Below are 21,905 nucleotides of genomic sequence, written 5' to 3'. Positions count from 1 at the left end.
TGAACAGAGGACCAACTTACTCTATTGAGAAAACTGATCAGACAAAAGTGAAAAATTTGTCGCAAGGATCACCCTAACCGTCTTTAATTTTCAAATAGATGAATAGACATACATCATTAAGAAAACCTAGACAAAAACGAGAGAGTTCTAAAAAGAAAATTTTTAAAGAGATGATATATTTTAAAATAATGAAACTCGTTTATAAAATCTAAATTTATACTTTAAATTTTTAATATTAAAATAATTGAATTTTACTGTCCTAAACACACTCTCAATTTAAAAATACATTTTTTAAAATATTGACACTAAATAACATCGCATAAAAAATAATAAAAATTTATTATCTTAATATTTTTGAGATTAAATTCTTTAAATAGTAATTTGATAATTTTATTTATCATTAGTAAATATATTCTTGTATCAAGAAAATGTAAAAACACAATCTTTATTATTTGTTTATACTTGCATATTGATCAACATCATAATTTAAATAGAACAATCAACAAGGGGTGATGAATTTTTGTTTTGTTCTTTCTTTTAATTTAGGAAATTGATGTTCTACGTCAGTCTAAGAAAAAAAAATTAAGCTCCTTTATAGATATAAAAAATAATCTGAATGAATTAAAACTTAGCATTTTAAAGTAAATACTTTATTAAAACATTTCCATTAGTTTATTTAAATGAACTTGGGTTAAAAGAAAATGTATTTCGTTAACAAACTAAAGATTCTCCAATTTAAAAATGACAATTCTATTTAAATATTAAATAGTACATCCAAAAAGTATATGCAAAATGAATCACTGTCCAAATATTTCTAAAAAAAAATATAAATTGATTTATATACTTTGTTACTGTAAAATATTATAGTTACACACAACTATGTACACTATATATATATATATATATATATATATATATATATATATATATATATATATATATATATATATATATATATATAAAAGGATAAATACAAATTAGATGTATAATGTTTTATAGAATATTATATTATTAATAATTTCTATAAAAATAAATTCATATTTATATAAAAGTTAAAATTTTATATCATAATGTTTTGGTATTTGAAAACTATATATTACATCAATACTAATCTATATAAATAAAAAATTAAAAAATTTATAATAAATTTTTTTAATAATTATCCATGCCTAGCAATAAATTTATCTAATTAAAAAAAGACTTAATACAAATTACACAAGTGTATATATAAAATAAAAACAAATTATCCTTTATAAATCATGTCATCAATCAGTGGAACATCTTAGGAATATTTTAATTTTACTATTCAATAAATTTCACAAAATATAAAATCATAGATAAAAATATTTAAATAGAAAAATAAAACTCATAACAGTTAAAAAAAATTGCATTATCTTTTATCATGTTCCTCATTGAAATTTCACTTTTCAATAAAGGAGGCTAACACGGATACCCGTGAAATGTCGAAATTGCCCAAAGCGTGGGAGTTGAAGTTGACTGACTCAGCATATTCTGGAAGGAAGTGCAAATTTGAGTTTTCCAATAGCACTGCGTGGTCACAAAACGCAAACTCTCTCATAAAAGAGTGAGAGAATTGTTTCCAGTTTCAATCTCTTCTTCTTCCTATGGTAAGGTTTTCCTTAACCCTACCTATTCCCTTTTCTCAAACTATTAGGGCAATTCCTCTTTGCGCTAACCGATTATGTGATGTTCACGCGATTTTCTGTTTCACTCGATTTATTCACTCACAGGTGCTTTTGTTTTCGTGAATTTTGCAGGCTAATCGGCACACCATTATTCTAATGCAGACATCGCAGAATAGAGCAACAAGGACGTTCATGGATTATGAATCCATCACTCAGGCTATGGATGGTATTGATTTAAGTAATACTTGCATGCACTGTAGCTGTGTACTTTTACTGTCGATTTTTCATTTTTCCGCCTTTTTGTTTCTTGATTTTGTATTTGGTTAACTTAACTTTAGATAGATGTTTGTGTTGTGCCTTGTTTATATGAATTTGTGTGGGAATGTAATTTCCTCAATTGAAAATAAAAGAGTGTAATTCGGTGTTAGGTTTTATTCTTAAGTTGTTTTGTTAAATTAAATTCAGTTTATGTTGGTGTCCAATGTTTTTTGTAGTCTGTCTGGAGTCCATGTCTGGTAGACTTCTTACTCGCCCCTGCTAAGGTCCTCTTATGCACGTGGAAAGTAGAAGAAAATAGAAAGATAAAATGAATTGATATTCTTCTGGTAGCTGAAATAAATTTATATATAGTGTGATTGTTCTTGTTATTCATTTTTTATTCTGTCTTCTGTTACTTCAAAATTTCTGGGTTTAGTTTTCTGTTGTTTAAAATTTCAGATTCACATTCTTTTTCACTTATAGTACAATGTCAAATACCCAAAATCAAATTCCTTTTTAGGTTTTTTGATGTTTTCTTAGATTTTAGTGTATGATTCTGTCATTTGTAAATTATTTTTGATGTTTTAATTTCTAGTTTTCAAAAAGAGTAGATTAGATGGAGTGTATCTGTGTTGTTGGAAGGATGGGGATGTAGAGAAAAACTATTAGAAAAACCAGAAATAAAGATTTAGAGGTTAACAGTTTGTCTACAGCAATGATTAACCATAAGATTATCGTGATGGTTGGTTTGTGTAACATTTCTCCCTGTTTTTTTTTTCCTTGGGTTATTATATTCTGGATGGGATATGTATGCAAGGCACACTTGTTTTGGAAAAAAAACTCTACAAGATGAATTTATCTTTGTATTTTTGTTTACTTTCAATTTTGAATTTGATGTATTCTTCCACAAATTTGTTTAATCTTTTAGGATTGTTTGATATCATTTTACGTGAAATTAGTTGTATTCAAAATATTTATTTTCTTTGGGAAGACAAGGGTCTGACTGTTGTTGGGTTCCAATTTGTTTTCTGTGGATTAGATGCCTTATATTCTTATTTGTTGTTTTACGAAGTATTTCTAAATTTTTGAAGACCTCCGAAATCCTATTGTAATACTGATGATCATAGACAAAGAACAGTAACTCCTTGGGTATGATGTCTAGGTTACTCCTTTTAACCTGTCTTAGTTTTATACTCTTATGAAATTTTTTTACCTTTACAAACAGTAATTTGTACTCATCCCTTTAAAATTCTAACTTGAGTTTGATTTAGAACCCATCGAATGCAAGCATTGTTCTTAGCACCCAGACAAGAACCAAAATTCTAACCCTTTAACCCTTTTCTATCTTTTGTACTTGGAAATACTCCTTCCCATAACTACATAAATTATCCTCAGTCAGCTGCTTTAAATTAAACCTAATGCTGACCCATTATTAAAATCCTAGCCCATTTGTTTCTTAAATGAATGGTGTTTGACTGGTAACATGAAAACAAAATGTCATACTTGTATAATTAAGTCATTGACAGTATTTCCTTTCCTTTTTCCTTTTTCCTTTTAATATTTTTCAGGAGGTGAGAAGAATTTAATATATTGGGATTAAATATTGTTTGTTCTTATAGAATAAATAAATTTAGATCCTTGGTTTTCTCAGTGTTAAAAGTATCTGATGTTTTGTTGGACTATTTGGTGAAGTCTCATCTAGCCTTGGAAATCCATAATTTTTGGGTGCCTTTTGTTGAGCATGGACTGTGGCCCAATCAATAATTGCCTTCCAAAGGCCATGAAGTTGAAACTGTTTAGGCCTCTCCCCAATTTGTTTAAGGCTAGAATCTCTATCAAGTATACTACTTGAACTATGTAAGAAAATAGATAATTCTTTTATTTATAACAGTTATACTAATTACATTCTCATCAACTTTTTTTGTAATGATCAAATTCTTTAAAATAAGGAAAGAAAAATATGTTGAAATGAGTACGAAGATTCTAAATATATTTTTTCTAATCACTATGGAGATATTAAGGATATTTTTATCCTTAATAATAAGTTATTCAATGAACTTTCCTTCAAGTTGGTAAATAAATATCAATCATTCCTAATTTGCTTACAAGATTTTGGAATCTGTTATGAGGAAGTTATTTAGTGAAAATGTTTTGAATCCAAAGTCCTGCATGGGCATGAGTTGTGATCACACGTCCTTTGTCAAGATTATCTTTGATGTAACTATTAATATGTTTTTGGTCATATCATGTTGATTGGATTATGGGCAATGCTCATGACTGACTTGTTATCATAGTCCAACTGCATGGGGATGTCAACCTTTATTTTAAGGTCCTTGAGTATGATTTTCATCCAAAGTCCTTCACATACCTTTGAGCAAGGATTCAGATTTGACTTCTACACTAGAATGAGATACTCTATTCTTTTTTCTTTTGGTTTTCTTAGTTACCAGACTTTTTCAAAGAAATACATGGTACCCAAAGGTAGATTTTCTTTTAATAGAAGAGCCTTATAGTCTAGATCAATATATAATTTCAAGGTCAAAGTGTCTTTTACCTTGAAAAACAACCCCTTTCCTGAGCTTTACTTCAAGTATTGAAGAATTTTGTCAATTGCTTGCATGTGTCTTCTTCTTTGTGATAGAGAAATAAGTTTTTCTTTAACCAATCTCTAAGACTGGATTTTTCTCTAGAGAACTTTCGACTTTTGATTATATTCAATAAGAACAAGGTTTACATCTCAACTTAGTTGTTTCTTTGAGGAGATCAAGTGCATATTTTCTTTGGGGAAATGAAAGTCTCCTTTTTTGGAATAAGGAACGTCTATTTCAACTAGATCTTTCATTTCAAATTAATGCACCAATTTTTCCTTAAAAAACAAATTTTTTATTCATCTCTCACTATAGTTATATCATCCACATATTCCAACAATATAGCGATTTTACCTATAAGAGAGTGTTTTATGAATAAAGTATGATCTCCTTGACTTTGTTTGTATCCAAAGGAAACCATTGCTTTTGTAAGTCTTCCAAACCATGCTTTTGGAGATTGTTTTAGACCATAGAAGATCAGACATACATTATTCCTTCCACTATGGTTTCAAGTCATTGAGGGATCTCCGTGTGCATTTCTTCCTCTAAAGCTTCATGAAGGAAGACATTATTCACGACCAAGTGCTAGAACTTCCAACCAAAATAAGCTGCTAAAGCAAGAACAACTTAAACTGTATTTGTCTTTGCTACTAGAGAAGATGTCCCACACAACCAATTCCATAAGCTTGAGTATATCCCTTTGCAACCAATTTGGCTTTATAGTTGTCTGTCGTTTGTATTTTATTGTAAATATCCATCTGCACTCTTTAACCGATTATCTCTTGGTTTGTCTACAATCTCCCATGTTGAGATTCTTTCTAATGCATTAATATCCTCTGTCATGACATGAGTTCAATGTTCACTATCATGGCTTATTGGACCCCATAACCCTTTTTGTCTCTTGGTTTATCAACAATCTCCCATGTTGAGTTTCTTTCTAACATATTCATCTTCTCTCATTCAATTTTCATGGCTTCTTGGACCCCACAACTATTTCGTCTCTTGGTTTGTCAACAATATCTCATGTTGATTTTCTTTTTAATTCACTCATCTCCTCTCTCATGGTATGAGTCCCTTGTTCATTTTTCATGGTTTGTTGGATTGAGGTGGGAGTTTTTGTAACATCAATAGCAACAATAAAACTTTGATTTTTATAAGATAGATTGTCAATGCATACATATTGAGAAATAGGATGTTTAATACATGATCCATTTCCCTTTCTCAATGTAATTGATAAATTCTAATAACACTTATCTTCTCATTGTTATCTAAAGGGATCTTCACCTTTTGAGTTAGACAACTCTTATTGACCTGGAGTCAAAGAGGACTGTTTCCTTCTTTGATATTCTTTGTCGAAAAAATTGTCTTCTTCTTCCTCATTATGGTTGGTTCAATCCAATTTTTTGTGGCTTCATCACTTATATCTTGAACATCTTGCAAAGATAGTTGTGGTAATGATAGGAAGGAGAGCTTCTTTGCTTCAAATGCTTTCTCCCTTGAATAACATGGTTGAAAAAAATGGATTCTGTTTTGATGAAAGTTGACATCCATGGAGGTAGAGACATGATGATTTAGTGTTGAAGATTCTACGCCAATTACAGATATGAATAAACTTTAGTATATAAATGATTGCGATCCTCACCTTACAAATTGTTTTTTGAAATTGAGTTAGGTTTAAATTTTACTTTCTGAAATGATATTAGAGTCTATCTTAGTGAGGTTATTCAAACCTATCATGTCATTTGCTATCAAACTATCTACAAATATGTAGTCTCATGTTTGAGATTTTTGTCATAAGAGATCCTACATCGACTGAAGATTTCACCAAAATATAGTACGCAAGTGGGTGTAAAATCACCTTACATGCCAATTTTTGAGGTTCAGTAGGACTAGAGTCAACAAAAGCAAAATATCCAAATACTCAACAAGGTAGACTTGAAACTAGTGTAGAAGAAGCAACAAAAGACAATAGAGACTCAATAGGTCCAATGTCATATAAGACATGGGTAACCTATTGATGAGTTATCTAGCAGTAAATGCAACTTATCCCAATATGATTATGATGCGACTGTTGGCATTGTGATTACTGACATGGGGCACATCTTTCTCACCCACCACTGGCCTTAACAATGGTGACAGATCTTTATGTGGCAGTGAGAAAAAGCTCCCTAGATGGGGAGTTTTGGTACCAACTTAAACTATGCATGAAAATAAAGAATTATTTTAGTGATAAGAATCACACCAATTAAATTCTCATCACCTCTTTTTTTATTAATCAAATTCTTTTAAATAAGAAAACAAGCTTGTGTTGAAATGAATATGAATATTCTAAAAATATTCTTTGATCTGAATTCCATTTCGTAGAAAAGGTGTCACATTCTTTTGGCTTTTTAAAGAAATGCCCATAACTTATCAAATGTAGATGAATACATGAAAAATAGTGGGAAGAGTCTTCACTAACATAGAAGTATAGCATGCTAGAAAGGTTATGGATAGGTAACTGATGCTTTCTATGAAAATAATTGCTTTTCTTTTTGGGTACAAGCTGGTATATTTTTTTTAGATACATTCTATTTTTATTTTTTATTTTCTGTATACTTTTTTAGCACTAAATACAGTTTTAATATTGTGCTTGTACAGGCATATGTGCATTGTATGAAAGGAAACTGAAGGAGTTAAATCCGGCCATCAGAAATCTCTCTTATGATATTGCTGATCTCTACAACTTCATAGATGGTCTTGCGGACATGAGCGCCCTAGTGTATGTTTCTCTTTCTCTCACTCAAAAGTCAAGTGCGTGCAAAGTTCATTAATTCAGTCAGATTTTATTAGAAAGGCATTCGGTGACGTAGTTTTACAGCTCCGATAATATTTCTGTATGTCGGTTTAACTGATGTAGAGAATTGACAAGTCAAATGAAAATTGAGATTATGGGGTGATAAATTGGTAGCACTTATGAGTCTTAATAGAGTAGCTTGTGCTCTTATAGATGAAATAAGCGGCCACAAATAAATTTTTAATATTTTTTTGGAGGTCTTATATCCTTGATAACATTGTTGGAGGAAACAATATGATTTGAACACTTCTTCTTCCCCTTCCACCTCCCATCAGCCTTGAGGGTTGGTAAGAACTTAATAAATCATGGAAATCGTTGTATCATATGTTTGCTCTTAACATGTTTTGACCCTCGGAAAAAAGTTACGAAAGATAAGTGGTCTCTTGTGACAGGATATTTCAATTGTCCTATGCATATAGTTGTTGTTTTTTAAATATTGGGTCTTCTCTGCATGTGGCTTGGCTTGGCATTAATTAATATGACGTTTTGATTCTGCTGCATAGGTATGATAGTTCCATTCATGCTTACTTGCCGCATGATCGACAGTGGATTAAGCAAAAAACCTTCCAGCATTTGAAGAAATTGGCACATTGATTAATCCCCTAACTTTTGGCAATTCAATGTAAAAAATCGCAAAGGGTTGAACCTGCTGTTGTGTGGCTATACCTCGCTGGCTATGTAATATGAATACCGAATACTGCAAATGCTGGCACGTAATTATAATTCGACAGATGCTACTGCTGAAGTTTTATAAACACAAATGATTGTAGTGGGCATGGTTGCTCTACCTTCAATTGTCTGAGGATTTGTCTTTTTAAAATACCTTCATCTTGTTGTATTGTCAACCAGTAAGTTGCACTGTTGAGTAACCTCTAAATACACTATAATTCACGATGTCGTATGAAATGCTAGTTTTGAGAGTTCATATTCCACATGGCTAATTTCTTCTGTTGTGGTAGATGCTATGCTCATAAATGGGAGGTAGCAACTGCAACTATTCAGTTATTTACTTTTGTAGAAGAGAATTTCTACTTGAATAAGATATGAATATTTTGAGTAGAATGGATTGGTTAAAAAAAAGAAAAAAAAAAAACGAGATGTGTAGAAATAGTAAGGTGTTTCACTGTTTTTTAAATAATTTATGCTGTATCACTTCCATTGATCTCCCAATATTGATTTCATCATCCTCTAAACCTGAAGGGAGAAGACTCTCTTCATTATTTCTTTCACTTTCTTACTCAAAATTGCCTATCCTGATAATTAGCCAGAATTAATGCTGCTGCCAACAATGTTCTTCTTGCACCTTTATAACTTTCTTCCTGCAATGTCATATTTTTTTCCCCATTTTATCGATTGTACAACAATTTAGAAGTTTTTATTTTTATTTTTTTGGATTGTGTAATCCAAGAGTTTAGGGATGTACAATCCAAAAGTAAAAAATAACTTTTAAATTATAAAATCTAAAAAGATGGCTGAATTATATAATTTAGAAGTCAAACAGTTTTCGACAATATGAAAGATTGAAAGACTTTGGATTATATAATTCAAAACTCAAAAAGGACTTGATTTTAACTTTTGGATTGCATAATTTGAAAATTTAAAAATCACCAGACTTGCAAATTGTATAGTCCGAGAGTTATTTTCGGTTTTGGATGGTATAATTCAAAAATAGTTATATAATTTAAAAATTATTTTTCATTTCCTAGAAATGGTAAAATTAAAAAAAAAAACTTTTTATGAGGGTGCAGGAAGAAAGCTATGGTATTGGTCCCAACAAGTTATGTAACCTAAAAGATGGACAAGATTGATTTGCCCATCACAAGATGGGCCAATAGGAGATTTTTCCCCCCAACTAGCTTAGGACTAGAATAGTTTACCTCAATATAATATAATTCACAAATATTTATATGGATAAGATGATTCATTGTTTATGGTCAGAATCCATTCTCTGAGAAGGAAATTTTGACTTTTGCTTTACCAAAACTAATGTGTCATTGCAGGAAAATTGGTAAGTAGTAGTTTTTCTTTTATTCTCTATAGTCTCTATTTGGTAAGATCATAAGTCTCTAATATATTTATATTCATTTCTATAAAAACACATACAAGCATATAAAATACAAATGACAGACACAAAGACAAAACTAGACCAAATCTTGGTACATCCTATCTTCTGATATACATTGGATGCTGTTGATGAGTGCAACTAAAACAAAATCAGATAGGCCACTGGTGTGTGAAGTTATAGTGAAAGCATTGGCAATGGCGTCTCTTGCTTTAGAGCATTAATAACCTGTTCTGCCTTTGGCCTTTGCCTGTGATCTGGGTGAGTACACCATATTCCAACAGTGAGCAAACATCTCATTTCTTCCACATCATAATCTCCCTTCAATCCCTCATCCACAGCATCCAAAATATCTCCATCCACATACTTTTTCCACACCCAATTTGTCAATGGCACATGGTTATACTCTCCATCCTGGTAAGTCCTCCTTCCACAACCTATCTCCAAAGCCACAACCCCAAAACCATACATGTCAGACTCCTTGCTAGCCCTTCCTTCATTCACATATTCAGGTGCAAGGTACCCATATGTCCCCACCACCCTTGTCTTCTGAGTCCTCAACCTTGGATCCACCAGCTTTGCTATCCCAAAGTCACTAACCTTAGTGTTGAAATCTGTGTCTAACAAAACATTACTTGACTTTATGTCTCTATGAAGAACACACTGCTCCACCTCTTCATGAAGATAACACAGTGCCCTAGCCACACCTAACGCTATATTGTATCTCACACTCCATGTCAAGGTTCTCCTGTTGCCAAATATATGAGTGTCAAGGCTTCCATTACTCATGTACTCAAAAACCAGTAACAACTCTCCTTCCTCATTGCACCACCCCATCAATTGCACCAGGTTTTTATGCACAAGACGACTTATAATCTTCACCTCGTTTGTGAATATTCTCTCCGAATCTTCAACATCAGAAAATATCCTTTTCACTGCAACCACACTCCCTAGATCACTCAGAAACCCTTTGTAAACTTGTCCAGTGCCTCCTTCTCCCAGCCTTCTATCATCTGCAAACCCGTTGGTGGCTGCAACTAACTCTTTATAACCAAACCTTCTGGGCATAGCTGCTCCATTGAAACCAAAACCATCTTCGCTTCTTCTCTTCTTGATGATGATAAAACAAGAAACTGCAGCAACCACGAGCATAAACAAAACAGAACAACTCACTGCAACAGCTACTACTTGGACTGAAAACTTGTATTTAACTATGATGTCATTATTGCCATCTTTTTCTTTATTGTTTAACGGTGTGGAATTCAGAGTTGACGTGAATTCCCAAGAATGAATAACATTCTCCTCATTAGACGCCCCGGTTGCACCCGAAAACCCAACAGTGACCCACTCCGGGAGAATTTCCCCCAGGTCAATCTGGTACGAAAGAGAAGTGTTAGGCATAAAACCAGAACTGGTTCCCTCAAAGAACCATGAAACAGCAAGGAGTTTGGCAGAAGAATTGTAAGTTATCAACGCATGCCCCATGTTCCCTATGTTGCTCTCAATATCAAAAAAGGAAGAATTGAGAGACACCATAGAATTATTGTTTATCCCCACATGCCTCATTTGTGGATCAACATTAGCATTTGGGAAAGTGTCAAATTCAACAGCAATGATGCTATCCTGGTTGGCACCGTAAAGGCCGAGGCCGCCGCCACCTGAATCCGACGGAATCGGGTAGGCAAGGGGTGCGACGTAGAAGGCAAAACCGTCACCGTAGTCGGTTTTGGAGGACACATCGATAGTGAATGAAAAACGAGTAGAAAAATCAGTGACATGTCGGTTAGAAGAGTTTTTGAAGCGTAGAGGGAGGCCATAGATGGCTCTTCCAATTCCATTGTCGATGAGAGAATTTAGCACTATGCTTCTGTTTTCACTCTTGGCCACACCAGCGTATCCAACAAGGCTTGCAGTTTGAGTATCGTTGAAGTTAGTTACGTTGAAGGAGAGTGGTTGAGCTACGGTTATTGGAAGAACGAGGAAGATGTAGAAAAGAAGACAAGTTTTGAAGTTGTGGAAACTTTTCATGGTAGGCAACACGACAGATTCTATGTCTGAGAAAGCTATATTTCGCAATTCTCTTGTCTTATATATTTGTTTGCATTCGATAGGATGATTTATGGACTGCTAACCAAACGTTTTGAAATGGTCTTGACTTGGAATGGTTCATAAGAATTTATTTTTGAACGTCGAGCACAATCCAAAAAGTTTACACCTACCCTAGGAGTTATATAATTAATTTAGAAAGCTAAATAAAAAAAAAATCAATACATATGGGTTTGGAGAATGAGTATACTCATGAAAAAAAAAATTCATAATAAATTATGAATATATAAATTGGCAAATTTTCATAATAAATTGACCAATAAAATCTACTTTTAATGTTGATATAATGTGTATTGGTTTAATTGACATTAACAATAATAATAATAATAATAAAAAAACGTACAATGTTCAAAAAAATATAAATGAAAGAATAGAAAAAGAAAATTATAATGGATAAAGGATGTGAGTGTAGATAAAAGAAACGAGAATAGACGAAGAAAATAAATATGAACGAAAATATTAATAAAGGAGATGAAAACTTATTTTAGTTAGTGTCTACTAAGTTGATTATAACTTATTTATTTTAGTCAGTGGTTTTAAACCTACGCTAACTTATTTATTTTACTAGTGGTCGTGAGTCGATGCTAACTTATATATTATTTATATTTATTTTAATTAGTGGCTGTTAAGCTAATGTTAGTTTTATTTTTTTTAAATATTTTATATTTTATTAACTACACCAATGTTAATATAATATTTATTTGATGAAAACAATTAAAAATTAATTTGAATTTTTTTAAATCTTTTTGTTTTAAAAAATTAAGTTTTGGTCAAATCAACTCCAACACTCATAGCTCTAACTTCATATTTTTAGACTGGGATGTCTGAATATTTATCATCTCCAAGTTGAATGAGGGGTGTGCCGGCAATACTCAATTAAGTCAAGTGTGCTTAGATGATAATAAATAAAATAATAAATAAATATAATTAATTTATTTTGTGTACTGTACTACTTATATTATAGTTATGAGTCCTTTTATCTAGATGGACCTAGTCATGTGGTTGCGTTTTAGTCTTTTTATTAATTTAAACATATTTTATGAAAGTTAATGGTGTGGATTGATATGATTTTGTTATGATAGAAAATGTTTAGGTTGAATATATCTTCATTTGAGGACCAAGATGTACTCATACATGGATAAATTTATTTCACCTTATTTAGAATAGGATAATGATACTTTGACAATATTTTTTTAACAACATTTTAATATCACTATATGTCATTATGTGATTGGTTTATATTGGTGTTTATGATTATTACTATTGATTGTGCAGTAATTTTGGACCAATCACATAATAACACGTAAATTATGTTAACAAGTTATAAAAAAAATGTTGTCAAAATATCATTATTCTTTAAAATATTCGAAAGAAAAATAGGAAATATTTTGCTTGGAAGTATATAATAACATGAACCATAATTCAATTAATTATCTTTAGAAAAATGTCTTAGTTGGAATTATTTTGCATATTGTCGAAAGCATAGTTCCTAAAACATTAAAAATTACAACTATGACTTACAAAACAAATAAATTTAAGCGAGATTAGTATATAGTAGGTTAGTGGAAACTTTCATAGCTTGAAAAAAGAAAACCCTAGCGTGGGCCCCAACTACTATCTCCATTTCTCGTCAAGCGAGTTTGGTTTACACTCCTAAATTAATTGCATCGATCGTTGGCTTATTCTATGCTAACTTCATTCAATTATAATCAAAACCAAATTATCTTACTTATCTATTGTGAAACTTCCTCTGCATTACGTTGCCTCATTTAATTCAGTCAATAACGTTTGAAACCAAAATACTTTATAGGTTGAGAAGAAGACATAAATTAGGTGCCGTGCTATACAAATTTCAATATATAGAATAATAATATTTTAACTTTACCATTATGTATCAATACATAAAATAAAATATGTCTCACTAAACACTAATAGAATTTCTAAATATAATATTTAACTTTATTTTATTTATGATTACATCAACATATTTTTTTATTAAATAATGATAGAATTGTGAAATAAATATTTATTACAAATATTAACAGAAGCTTAATAAAATAAATTTGCTTATTATTATAACTTAAAAATAATGATGATTTATTTGTTAATATCGTATAAAAAAATTAATCTTAGGTAATTTTTCTTTGAATTCAAATATAAGCAAATTCTGACCCTCTCAACCCAATTTATGTTCATTTGAACTTAAGCCTCATCTCAATAGATATATATAGTTCTAGTTATTTAATGAACTTAAGTGTCATAATTACTATTTTTCATTCTAAAGAAATTAACTTTTGATTTATATTTAAATTGGGTGGTTGCAGCTATCAGAATATTAGTTATTTTTAAATCGTGATAATAGATAATAAATAATATAATTATAAAAAACTATCTATAACATGTTAGAATGAAATGATAAAATAAAGATTCATTTAAATTTTAAGAAATTAATTTATTTTTCCAATAAGAAAAATATATTTATTATACACATTTTTTCCATGGGTGATGATATACAAACACCATATTTTCTAGTCTACACACCCATCTAACACTAATAAAAGAGTATTTTTTTTTCTTAAAATATAAAATAAATTAAGATAAATCAAATAGAAAAATAAAAATATTTGTTTTTTTAGTAGATATTGGGAAAGGTGTAGAAAAATTGAAAAGTGTATGTTTATAATTTTCACTTTAACTTCTGTAATTAAATAAATAAACAGTATGTTTTCCGAAAGAAAAAAAAAATCTGATATAAAAGTTGTCTGTAGTGCAAGGGAAAATAAATCAACAAAATGATATCGCATGTTGTTACATTGTACTTTTTTTACAATATATGACATAAAGAGATTGATACCTATATTTGAAACAAATACTTATCAATAAAATTCTATAATATTATAAATAAAATTGTAATTTTTTTCAGAGATTTGCATATATAAAAATATATTTGCTGATAAAAAGAAACCTATTTGTCAAACAAATCTCGCTAATCTAATTATTAAAAATTACAACTCTTCTTAGGATGAACACGTGTAATTATAAATGTTACTAATTAGATTATTTTGATTTGAATACTAAAATATTTTTTAACAACTTTTTTATAACATAATGATTTGTAATTAATTGGTTTCAAAAAAAATTTTAAAAATAAATTTAAACAAATCAATAAAATAACCAACATATCAGAGTGTCTAAATTAAATCACGCTGTCTCACTCCGAACTTTCCCCTTCTTTACGCTTGACTACCAAGTGAACACAAAAATTGAAAATTGAAAGAAGAGTGCAGTACACGACATTCGTAGTATCTGGGATGCAACCTAGGAAGACCAGTCACACACAAAAATGTTTAGACTCAGTCAGTAAAACGTTTTTATCTGATCTTCCTCTTTAGTTTAATCTCTAATAATAAGTACTTATTATTATTATTTTTATATTTTTGTTTTTAGAATTTTAGACTCTGACGATTTTTTCCTTAAAGAAAAAAGAAGTATTTAACCATTGTTAGACTTCCTTCTGACATTACTGTTGTTAAAAAGAAAAATTACTATGTTGAGTTAAACTTTATTTAAGCAGCAACCTGCGTGAACAAATTCAGAACACACTTACTCAACATATCCACTTCGGTTCTTTGGTTTCCAGATGAATTTCTTAGCTCTAGCAAAAGTTGAGACAAAAGAACTGCCATTGAGAATGAGATTTCTAAACATGGTCACCATTTTTGTTCTACTCTTAGCCTTTCCTTCTCCTTTTCTTAAAACTGTAGAATCACTAAATTTCAACATAACAAACTTCGACGACCCTGAGAGTGCAAAAAACATGGCGTACATGGGTGACGGCAGAACAAGGAACGGTTCCGTAGACCTTAACATAGTCTCATATTTTTTCCGTGTCGGGAGAGCCTTGTCTGCACAACCTTTGCACCTTTGGGATTCCTCTTCAAGAGTTGTAACAGACTTTACCACACGCTTCACCTTTTCTATTGAAAAAGGAAACGATCAAACAGGTTCCTACGCTGACGGTTTCGCCTTCTATATAGCCCCTCAAGGCTATCAGATTCCTCCAAACGGCGCAGGTGGCACTTTTGGCCTTTTCAATGGCACTTTCAATAGCTTACTTCCCCAAAATCGCATTCTCGCTGTTGAGTTTGACACATTTAACGGTTCGATTGACCCTCCCATGCAGCACGTTGGCATAGACGATAACTCTCTCAAATCTGCGACTTATGGAAAGTTTGACATCGACGAAAATCTCGGGAAGAAATGTAACGCTTTGGTAACCTACACTGCTTCTAACAAGACCCTTTTTGTGGCTTGGTCCTTCAACGAAACTGCAACGCGATTATCCAAACCTTCACTTTCTTACCCGATTGACCTCTTGGGAATTCTCCCCGAGTGGGTTGATGTTGGGTTCTCTGCTTCCACCGGCGAACTCACCGAACGAAACTTCATTCACTCGTGGGAGTTCAGTTCCACGCTGAATTCTTCCACCGCTTCGAAAGATAACCCCTCCGGTGGAAATGAGAAGAGCGGGAAAGCGTTGAGCATGGCTATGGTGGTTGTTGTGGTGGCGTGTTCAATGATTTTGGTGGCCGTGGCAGCAAATGTTGCAGCTTGGATAGTAATCATGAAGAAGAGAAGGGTTAAGGGGGATTGTGGTTATGATGATAGTGGTAAAGGTCGTTCGGCTAGGTTCGATTTGGACAGGGAAAGTATACCGAGAAGGTTTGATTACACAGAACTAGTTGAAGCCACCAAAGGGTTTGCGGATGAAACAAGGCTTGGAAGAGGAGGGTCGGGACAGGTTTACAAAGGGGTTCTGAGCTATTTAGGAAGGGTTGTTGCTGTGAAAAGAATTTTCACTAACTTTGAAAATTCAGAGAGGGTTTTCATCAACGAGGTTAAGATCATAAGCCGTCTTATACACAGAAACTTGGTGCAGTTCGTAGGGTGGTGCCACGAGCAAGGTGAGTTTCTGTTGGTTTTTGAGTACATGCCTAATGGAAGCCTCGACACTCATCTCTTTGGCGACAAGAAAACTTTGACCTGGGATATTAGGTATAAACTCTTTACCTTCTTCTATGTATTTGATCATGAACAAAACATGGATCTTCAATTACGCACTTCTTGTATTCTCAAATTTTGTAACAGGTACAAGGTAGCGTTGGGCGTGGCTTTGGCCCTTCGTTATCTCCATGAGGATGCGGAGCAGAGTGTTCTTCACAGGGATATTAAGTCGGCGAATGTGTTGTTGGACACGGATTTTAGCACGAAACTTGGAGATTTTGGGATGGCAAAGTTGATGGATCCAAGGTTAAAAACTCAGAGGACAGGGGTGGTGGGGACTTACGGGTACCTTGCCCCAGAATACCTGAACGGAGGTAGGGCTAGCAAGGAATCAGACATGTATAGTTTTGGGGTTGTGGCTCTTGAGCTTGCATGTGGAAGGAGGACTTACCCTGATGGAGAGTTTCATGTGCCTCTGATGAACTGGGTGTGGCAACAGTATGTGGAAGGGAATGTGATGGAGGTTGTTGACGAGAGATTGGAGAAGGAGTTTGATGTGGATAAAATGAGAAGCTTGATCATTGTGGGATTGTGGTGTACTAACCCTAACGACAAGGAAAGGCCAAAGGCTGCACAAGTGATAAAAGTTCTTGAGCTAGAAGCGCCATTGCCAGAGCTTCCACTTGATATGCATGATCGTCCTCCTCTCTCTCTAAGTACTTACACGCATGCACAACCCAATTGTAATTCCTTACAATCTCTACCCTTCACTAACAGCTTTGTCAGTACTGGACGTTAATTTGCTAAGTTGATGATAAGTTATGAATAGTTTATTTTGTTGTAATATTTTATTTTGATCCTGCTTTTGTTACAAAGTATTTGGTGAGCAGGTAGTGGTTGGATGATGATCTGCTTTCTGGTTTGAAAAGTCATCGATGAACATTTAAATAGTAGATGTCACTCACTAAGAAGAGAATGATGTATTGTGGGTGATGTATGATGTACTAGATTGACTATTTTCTGTAATAAAGGCGACATGTAACGCACGTCTTATATTCCATGAAAGAAAAACGTCTTATTCCATAAAGAAAGAAAAAAAAAATAACGAATAAGTCAAGTCAAAACTCATAAAATAAAATTATATAAATCAATATTTTGACAAAAAGTTTCTATTATTATTATATATATAGTTAAATATGTTTTTGTCATTAAACTATAGTTATATTTTTCTTCAAAACTTTGATTTATTTTTATCTTTTTTCTTTCAAAAAGTTATAGATGTAGTCCTTCACAATTAACTAAATTAATCTTTTTCTGACGTGACTAATAGTGTATCACAGAACCTGCTGTATATAATAACATGTAGTCGCCACATCATCTTCTTTCTCACCAAAAACCCTAACACCATGAAACACCGTCAGCCACCACCTATTGACATGAGCGATTACTTTGCAAACCACTGCGAATCCTTAACCATGGCGAATCACAACCACAACCCACTAACACCGACAATGCACTAGATCTTCGCACAAACCTCGCCTCCTCCATTGTTCAACAATCTCCATCGCGAGCAACTAGAACGCGAGCATCCACTTGAGTCTCGCCAGAGCAGCAACAAATGAAAACCCTAAATCACGATAACAACTACAACCATTGAACCCTAAAGGAAAAACAAACACCTCCTGTAGACTACTTCGCGATAGCTTCGTGCCATCACTATAACCATCAATCCAGCATCAATCACAACGTCCACCATAGAATCGCACCACTGTCCACCCACCTACAAAAACCCAACACAGAATATAGACCTGTTCATCCATCACAATGCCATCTTAGACAACTCCCAAATCGAAACCCTAATCGCGAACAATTGTTTCGTGCCTCCATCATCTTCAACATCGCACCATTTACAGACCACCCAAATCGTAAATCATGCAATCCAAGCCAACCTGCAAATCAAATCAGAACCCACACAAAGACGAAAACTCCAAATCACGTCTCCTCAAATCTAAATCAGAATCACAAAACACCACCAACCACTGTTGCTGACGTCAGACCACCCTTAACCACTTTCCTATGCAAGCATGGAAACCCTAACTTGGGTGAATGAGGAAAACTGCAACGTGGTAGTCCTTGGTTGGGCAATCCCTCCTCATCAAAATTTAACCCTATTTAATGTCTAAATATCAAATGAAAAGAAATTCACTTTGTCTTTAAATAATAACATTCTCTTTTACAAATAAAAAATCAATTACTAAAAGAATTTTAAAGAAGAATTCTTTTTTTCCTTTTTAAGTATTAAAGTAGTATAAAGAAATCAAGTGATTTTAGAGTGTCTTAATAAGAAAATACTAAAGTAAATTTTATATGACGTGCGACTTTCTTTTACTAGAAGATTATGGTTAAATTAATAAAGTTTTTATTTTTTTATCCATTTTCATTCATTTTACTTATTTATTCAATCGATATCACACTATTATCAAATCATGTAAACTTATAAAAGTTGTAATAGATAACTATGTGTTTTGTCTTAAATTGAAATATAAGGTTTCTCCTTACACTAGTGATACAATAAACATGTTTGAGTTCCTTGAACTTTAAATTCAGATAGATTCCTTTAGTAACTGTTTTGTACTCAATTTCTATAGCAGACAGATGGACAATATTAATTTGGATAACCATCATATCACTTCTTCTATAAGTATAAATAAACAATTAATAGTAAATCTCATTTTTTTAAGATTACTTACAAAACTTGAATCATCATAATCTCTGACAACTATCCTCCAAAAATAATGTAATACATAATATTATTTTGATGTCTTCAAGAATCCTTTTAATAACATTCAAATGCTTCTAGGATTTGCCATGAATATACTAATTATGATTCCAACTAGTTGTGTAATGTTTGGTCTTGTACAAAACATGACATATAAGGTTTCTTACCACTTATGCATACAATACTTCAAACATTTCCATCATATATACTTCATTTATAGGACTCACACTTGAATATAACTTACAATTGATAAGAATACAGACGATAACGAATCAAGTCAAGTATGAGTAGTGCTTACCTATGAATCTGTTAGGAATGAAAAAATGGGTTGAACCTTAACCTAATAGAAAAGATGTAGGTCAGATTAGATATTTGAACCCACCAATCAGAAGAAGTCTGACCAAAGTATAAAAACATAAACAAATAATGAAAAATAAAAATAAAAATAAAAGGATTAATCTTCAATCCTTTTAATAATCGAAGTTTAATCCCTTTTTGATTTAAAAATTACTTAATTTTAAGGGGATATTAAACTTCAATTCTTTAAATAACCGAAGCGTATTATCCTTGAAATTAAATAATTTTTTAAATCACAAAGAGATTAGAGTTCGATTATTAAAAGAACCAAAATATGATACCTTTAAAATTAAATAATTTTTTAAAATAAAAAAAGGTTAGGCTTCAGACGTAATAATGGAGAAAGATGCAATTTTGGACGTGTTTTGGAAAACTACAAAATCCCACCACAATGTAACAGTACTTGGACACAAATGACAACAATAAAAAATGCAAAATTTACCAACAATGAACTTAAGGAAGACACAAATTCAACAAAAAATGAAAAAAAAATCAAAAGAATCACCACCAATTCAATGTTTAGCTGCAAAAAGTGGAGCATTGGAGAGTAAAGGTCTTATATAAATATGTGAAAGATAGTGACGGACAGTAAGGACCTCTTGGACGTCATTACGACACAAGGACAGAGGTGGAAGAAGGGTGTTTAGTGAAAAAAAAGAAGAAAATTGGTTATAAAAGGTGTGCATAGTGGATGAAAGGAAGGAGATTTGCAAAAATGAATTTGACACCTTTGAAACTTTTGCAACATTAACTCTAGGCAGAGCTTTGAGTTTCGGTTATTAATAAAATTGAAGCCTAAAATGTAATAGGCCTAAAGTTCTACGCTTAGTGGAAACTTTGAAAACCTTTAGGCTTTGGTTCCTTAACAATTGAAGCATGTTGGCTATATAAGCTTCGGTTGCTGAACCAAAGCCTATACCTCTTGCTCAGATAAAGTAGTTAAAATAAAGAATGACAATTTTAAAAATTTTGCAAACTTATAGGTTTCAGTTCCTTAGTAACCGAAGCATAGAAAGGAACGAGCTTCAACTCTTTCAACAACTGAAATTTATAAGTTTGCAATAATTTCAAAACAGTCACCGCGTCTTTATATAAGGTTATTACAAAAGTCAAAATTGCATTAGTGAGTCTAGTCCGCCAGCTCGTAAATATATGGTTGTTTTGTTCACTATCCAAACTATACACACCATACACTATCAGAGGTGGAGCTAGATCTAACAATTTTCTTCCTCCAACGAGGCACCTCCGATCTTGCCGCCTACAAATGAGAAAGTCACCAACTTGAGATGTCATCAAAGCTACCTAGAGTTGCCGACATTAACCCTATTTCCTCCTCGTGTGGGGGTTTCACACTAGAGCCACCGTGACTACACTTGGACCATCAGACGAGTGAACACCATCACGTTGTTTGTCACTATAGCCACCTTCGTTGATTTCTGTGGGTACCCTAACCAAAATGTATTACCGACACTGTTGTTCCCCATATATGTTTTTTTCTCCTCTATGCATGTTGTCCTGTTCTATTATGAGTATGGTTGAGGTAAAGTTTAATGATAAAATTGTTGGTTCAAGTCATGTGAGGCAAAGTCGAAAACTGAAAGAAAAGAAATAAGAAAATTGGTTGGCTAGCCCATCAGCTCGTCAGTCCACCTAGTGATGAAACAAGTTATTATTTTCAACCCATTTTTTACAATTAGACTAACTCAACTCAACCTATTTTTTACATGCCAACAATCAAATCAAACCAAAACAAGTCTAATCGACTCGTTTTGTTACCCTTAATATTTATTACTCGTTATTCGTCTCATCTAAAAAATCAATCTTATTACTTAGTGACTCACTATGTTTTATAATTAAATAATGAATTATCATAAAATAAAAGCCTTTTCTTCATAATATATATTGTAGTTACTAATTTATGTGACTAGCTTATACAATTGAGAAATATAAAAATAGTTGGTATGGTAAACCAAAGTAGATTATTTTAAAAGTTTTTTATAAGCTACTCCAACTAACTTTCATCTTATGTAATTTTCTTTCATTTTTGTGTCTTTTACGTTTTAATATGTTTTCTTAGTATTCTTAAGTGTTTTACCAACTATTACCTATTTTTATAGACAAAAGTCTTTCTTCTCCCCTTTGTCTCCCTACTCTCAATATCTCTAAATTATTGATCAATTTTTATTTTAATATATTGAATATATATTTTAATGAGTATATTTCTAATATTAGCTGGATTAGTTTTTTTAAGAAGTTCAAATTAAAATGA

At 32.2% G+C, this 21,905-nt stretch overlaps 2 protein-coding genes and 1 pseudogene across 3 annotated transcripts; 2 read left to right on the top strand and 1 right to left on the bottom strand.

Annotated features, from left to right (window-relative positions):
• The first annotated feature begins 1,481 nt into the window (after positions 1–1,481).
• Positions 1,482–8,260, top strand: ER (enhancer of rudimentary protein). Of its 2 annotated transcripts, none has more exons than XM_047318309.2 (4): positions 1,482–1,628; positions 1,779–1,872; positions 7,133–7,253; positions 7,832–8,260. In XM_047318309.2, exons 1-4 carry the CDS (start codon positions 1,626–1,628, stop codon positions 7,920–7,922), a joined length of 309 nt encoding a protein of 102 aa, XP_047174265.1. In that variant the 5' UTR covers positions 1,482–1,625; the 3' UTR covers positions 7,923–8,260. The 2 variants fall into 2 exon arrangements, with proteins under 2 accessions (XP_047174265.1, XP_087955854.1); XM_088099728.1 differs by having other exon boundaries at positions 1,779–1,884.
• A 1,075-nt stretch (positions 8,261–9,335) lies between these two features.
• Positions 9,336–11,424, bottom strand: LOC124841899 (L-type lectin-domain containing receptor kinase IX.1 pseudogene; annotated as a pseudogene).
• Positions 11,425–15,088: 3,664 nt separating this feature from the next.
• Positions 15,089–17,571, top strand: LOC124841908 (L-type lectin-domain containing receptor kinase IX.1-like). Its single transcript, XM_088099716.1, has 2 exons — positions 15,089–16,551; positions 16,645–17,571. The coding sequence occupies exons 1-2, from the start codon at positions 15,137–15,139 to the stop codon at positions 17,297–17,299; spliced, it is 2,070 nt and encodes a 689-aa protein (XP_087955842.1). The 5' UTR covers positions 15,089–15,136; the 3' UTR covers positions 17,300–17,571.
• Positions 17,572–21,905: the final 4,334 nt, after the last annotated feature.

Source organism: Vigna umbellata, chromosome 1, assembly GCF_029865625.1.
Source record: "Vigna umbellata cultivar VRB3 chromosome 1, Vumbellata_1.0, whole genome shotgun sequence".
NCBI classification, from domain to species: domain Eukaryota; kingdom Viridiplantae; phylum Streptophyta; class Magnoliopsida; order Fabales; family Fabaceae; genus Vigna; species Vigna umbellata.
The sequence above is the reverse complement of the archived record's forward strand: the minus strand, read 5'-3'. Positions and strand labels throughout refer to the sequence as shown.

Coding starts and splice junctions, on each gene's coding strand:
- ER (XM_088099728.1), top strand. Junction 1,885..7,132: donor TATGGATGGTATTGATTTAA/GTAATACTTGCA, acceptor GTGCTTGTACAG/GCATATGTGCATTGTATGAA. Junction 7,254..7,831: donor GCGGACATGAGCGCCCTAGT/GTATGTTTCTCT, acceptor TCTGCTGCATAG/GTATGATAGTTCCATTCATG.
- LOC124841908 (XM_088099716.1), top strand. CDS start 15,137: ATGAATTTCTTAGCTCTAGCAAAAGTTGAGACAAAAGAACTGCCATTG. Junction 16,552..16,644: donor ACTTTGACCTGGGATATTAG/GTATAAACTCTT, acceptor ATTTTGTAACAG/GTACAAGGTAGCGTTGGGCG.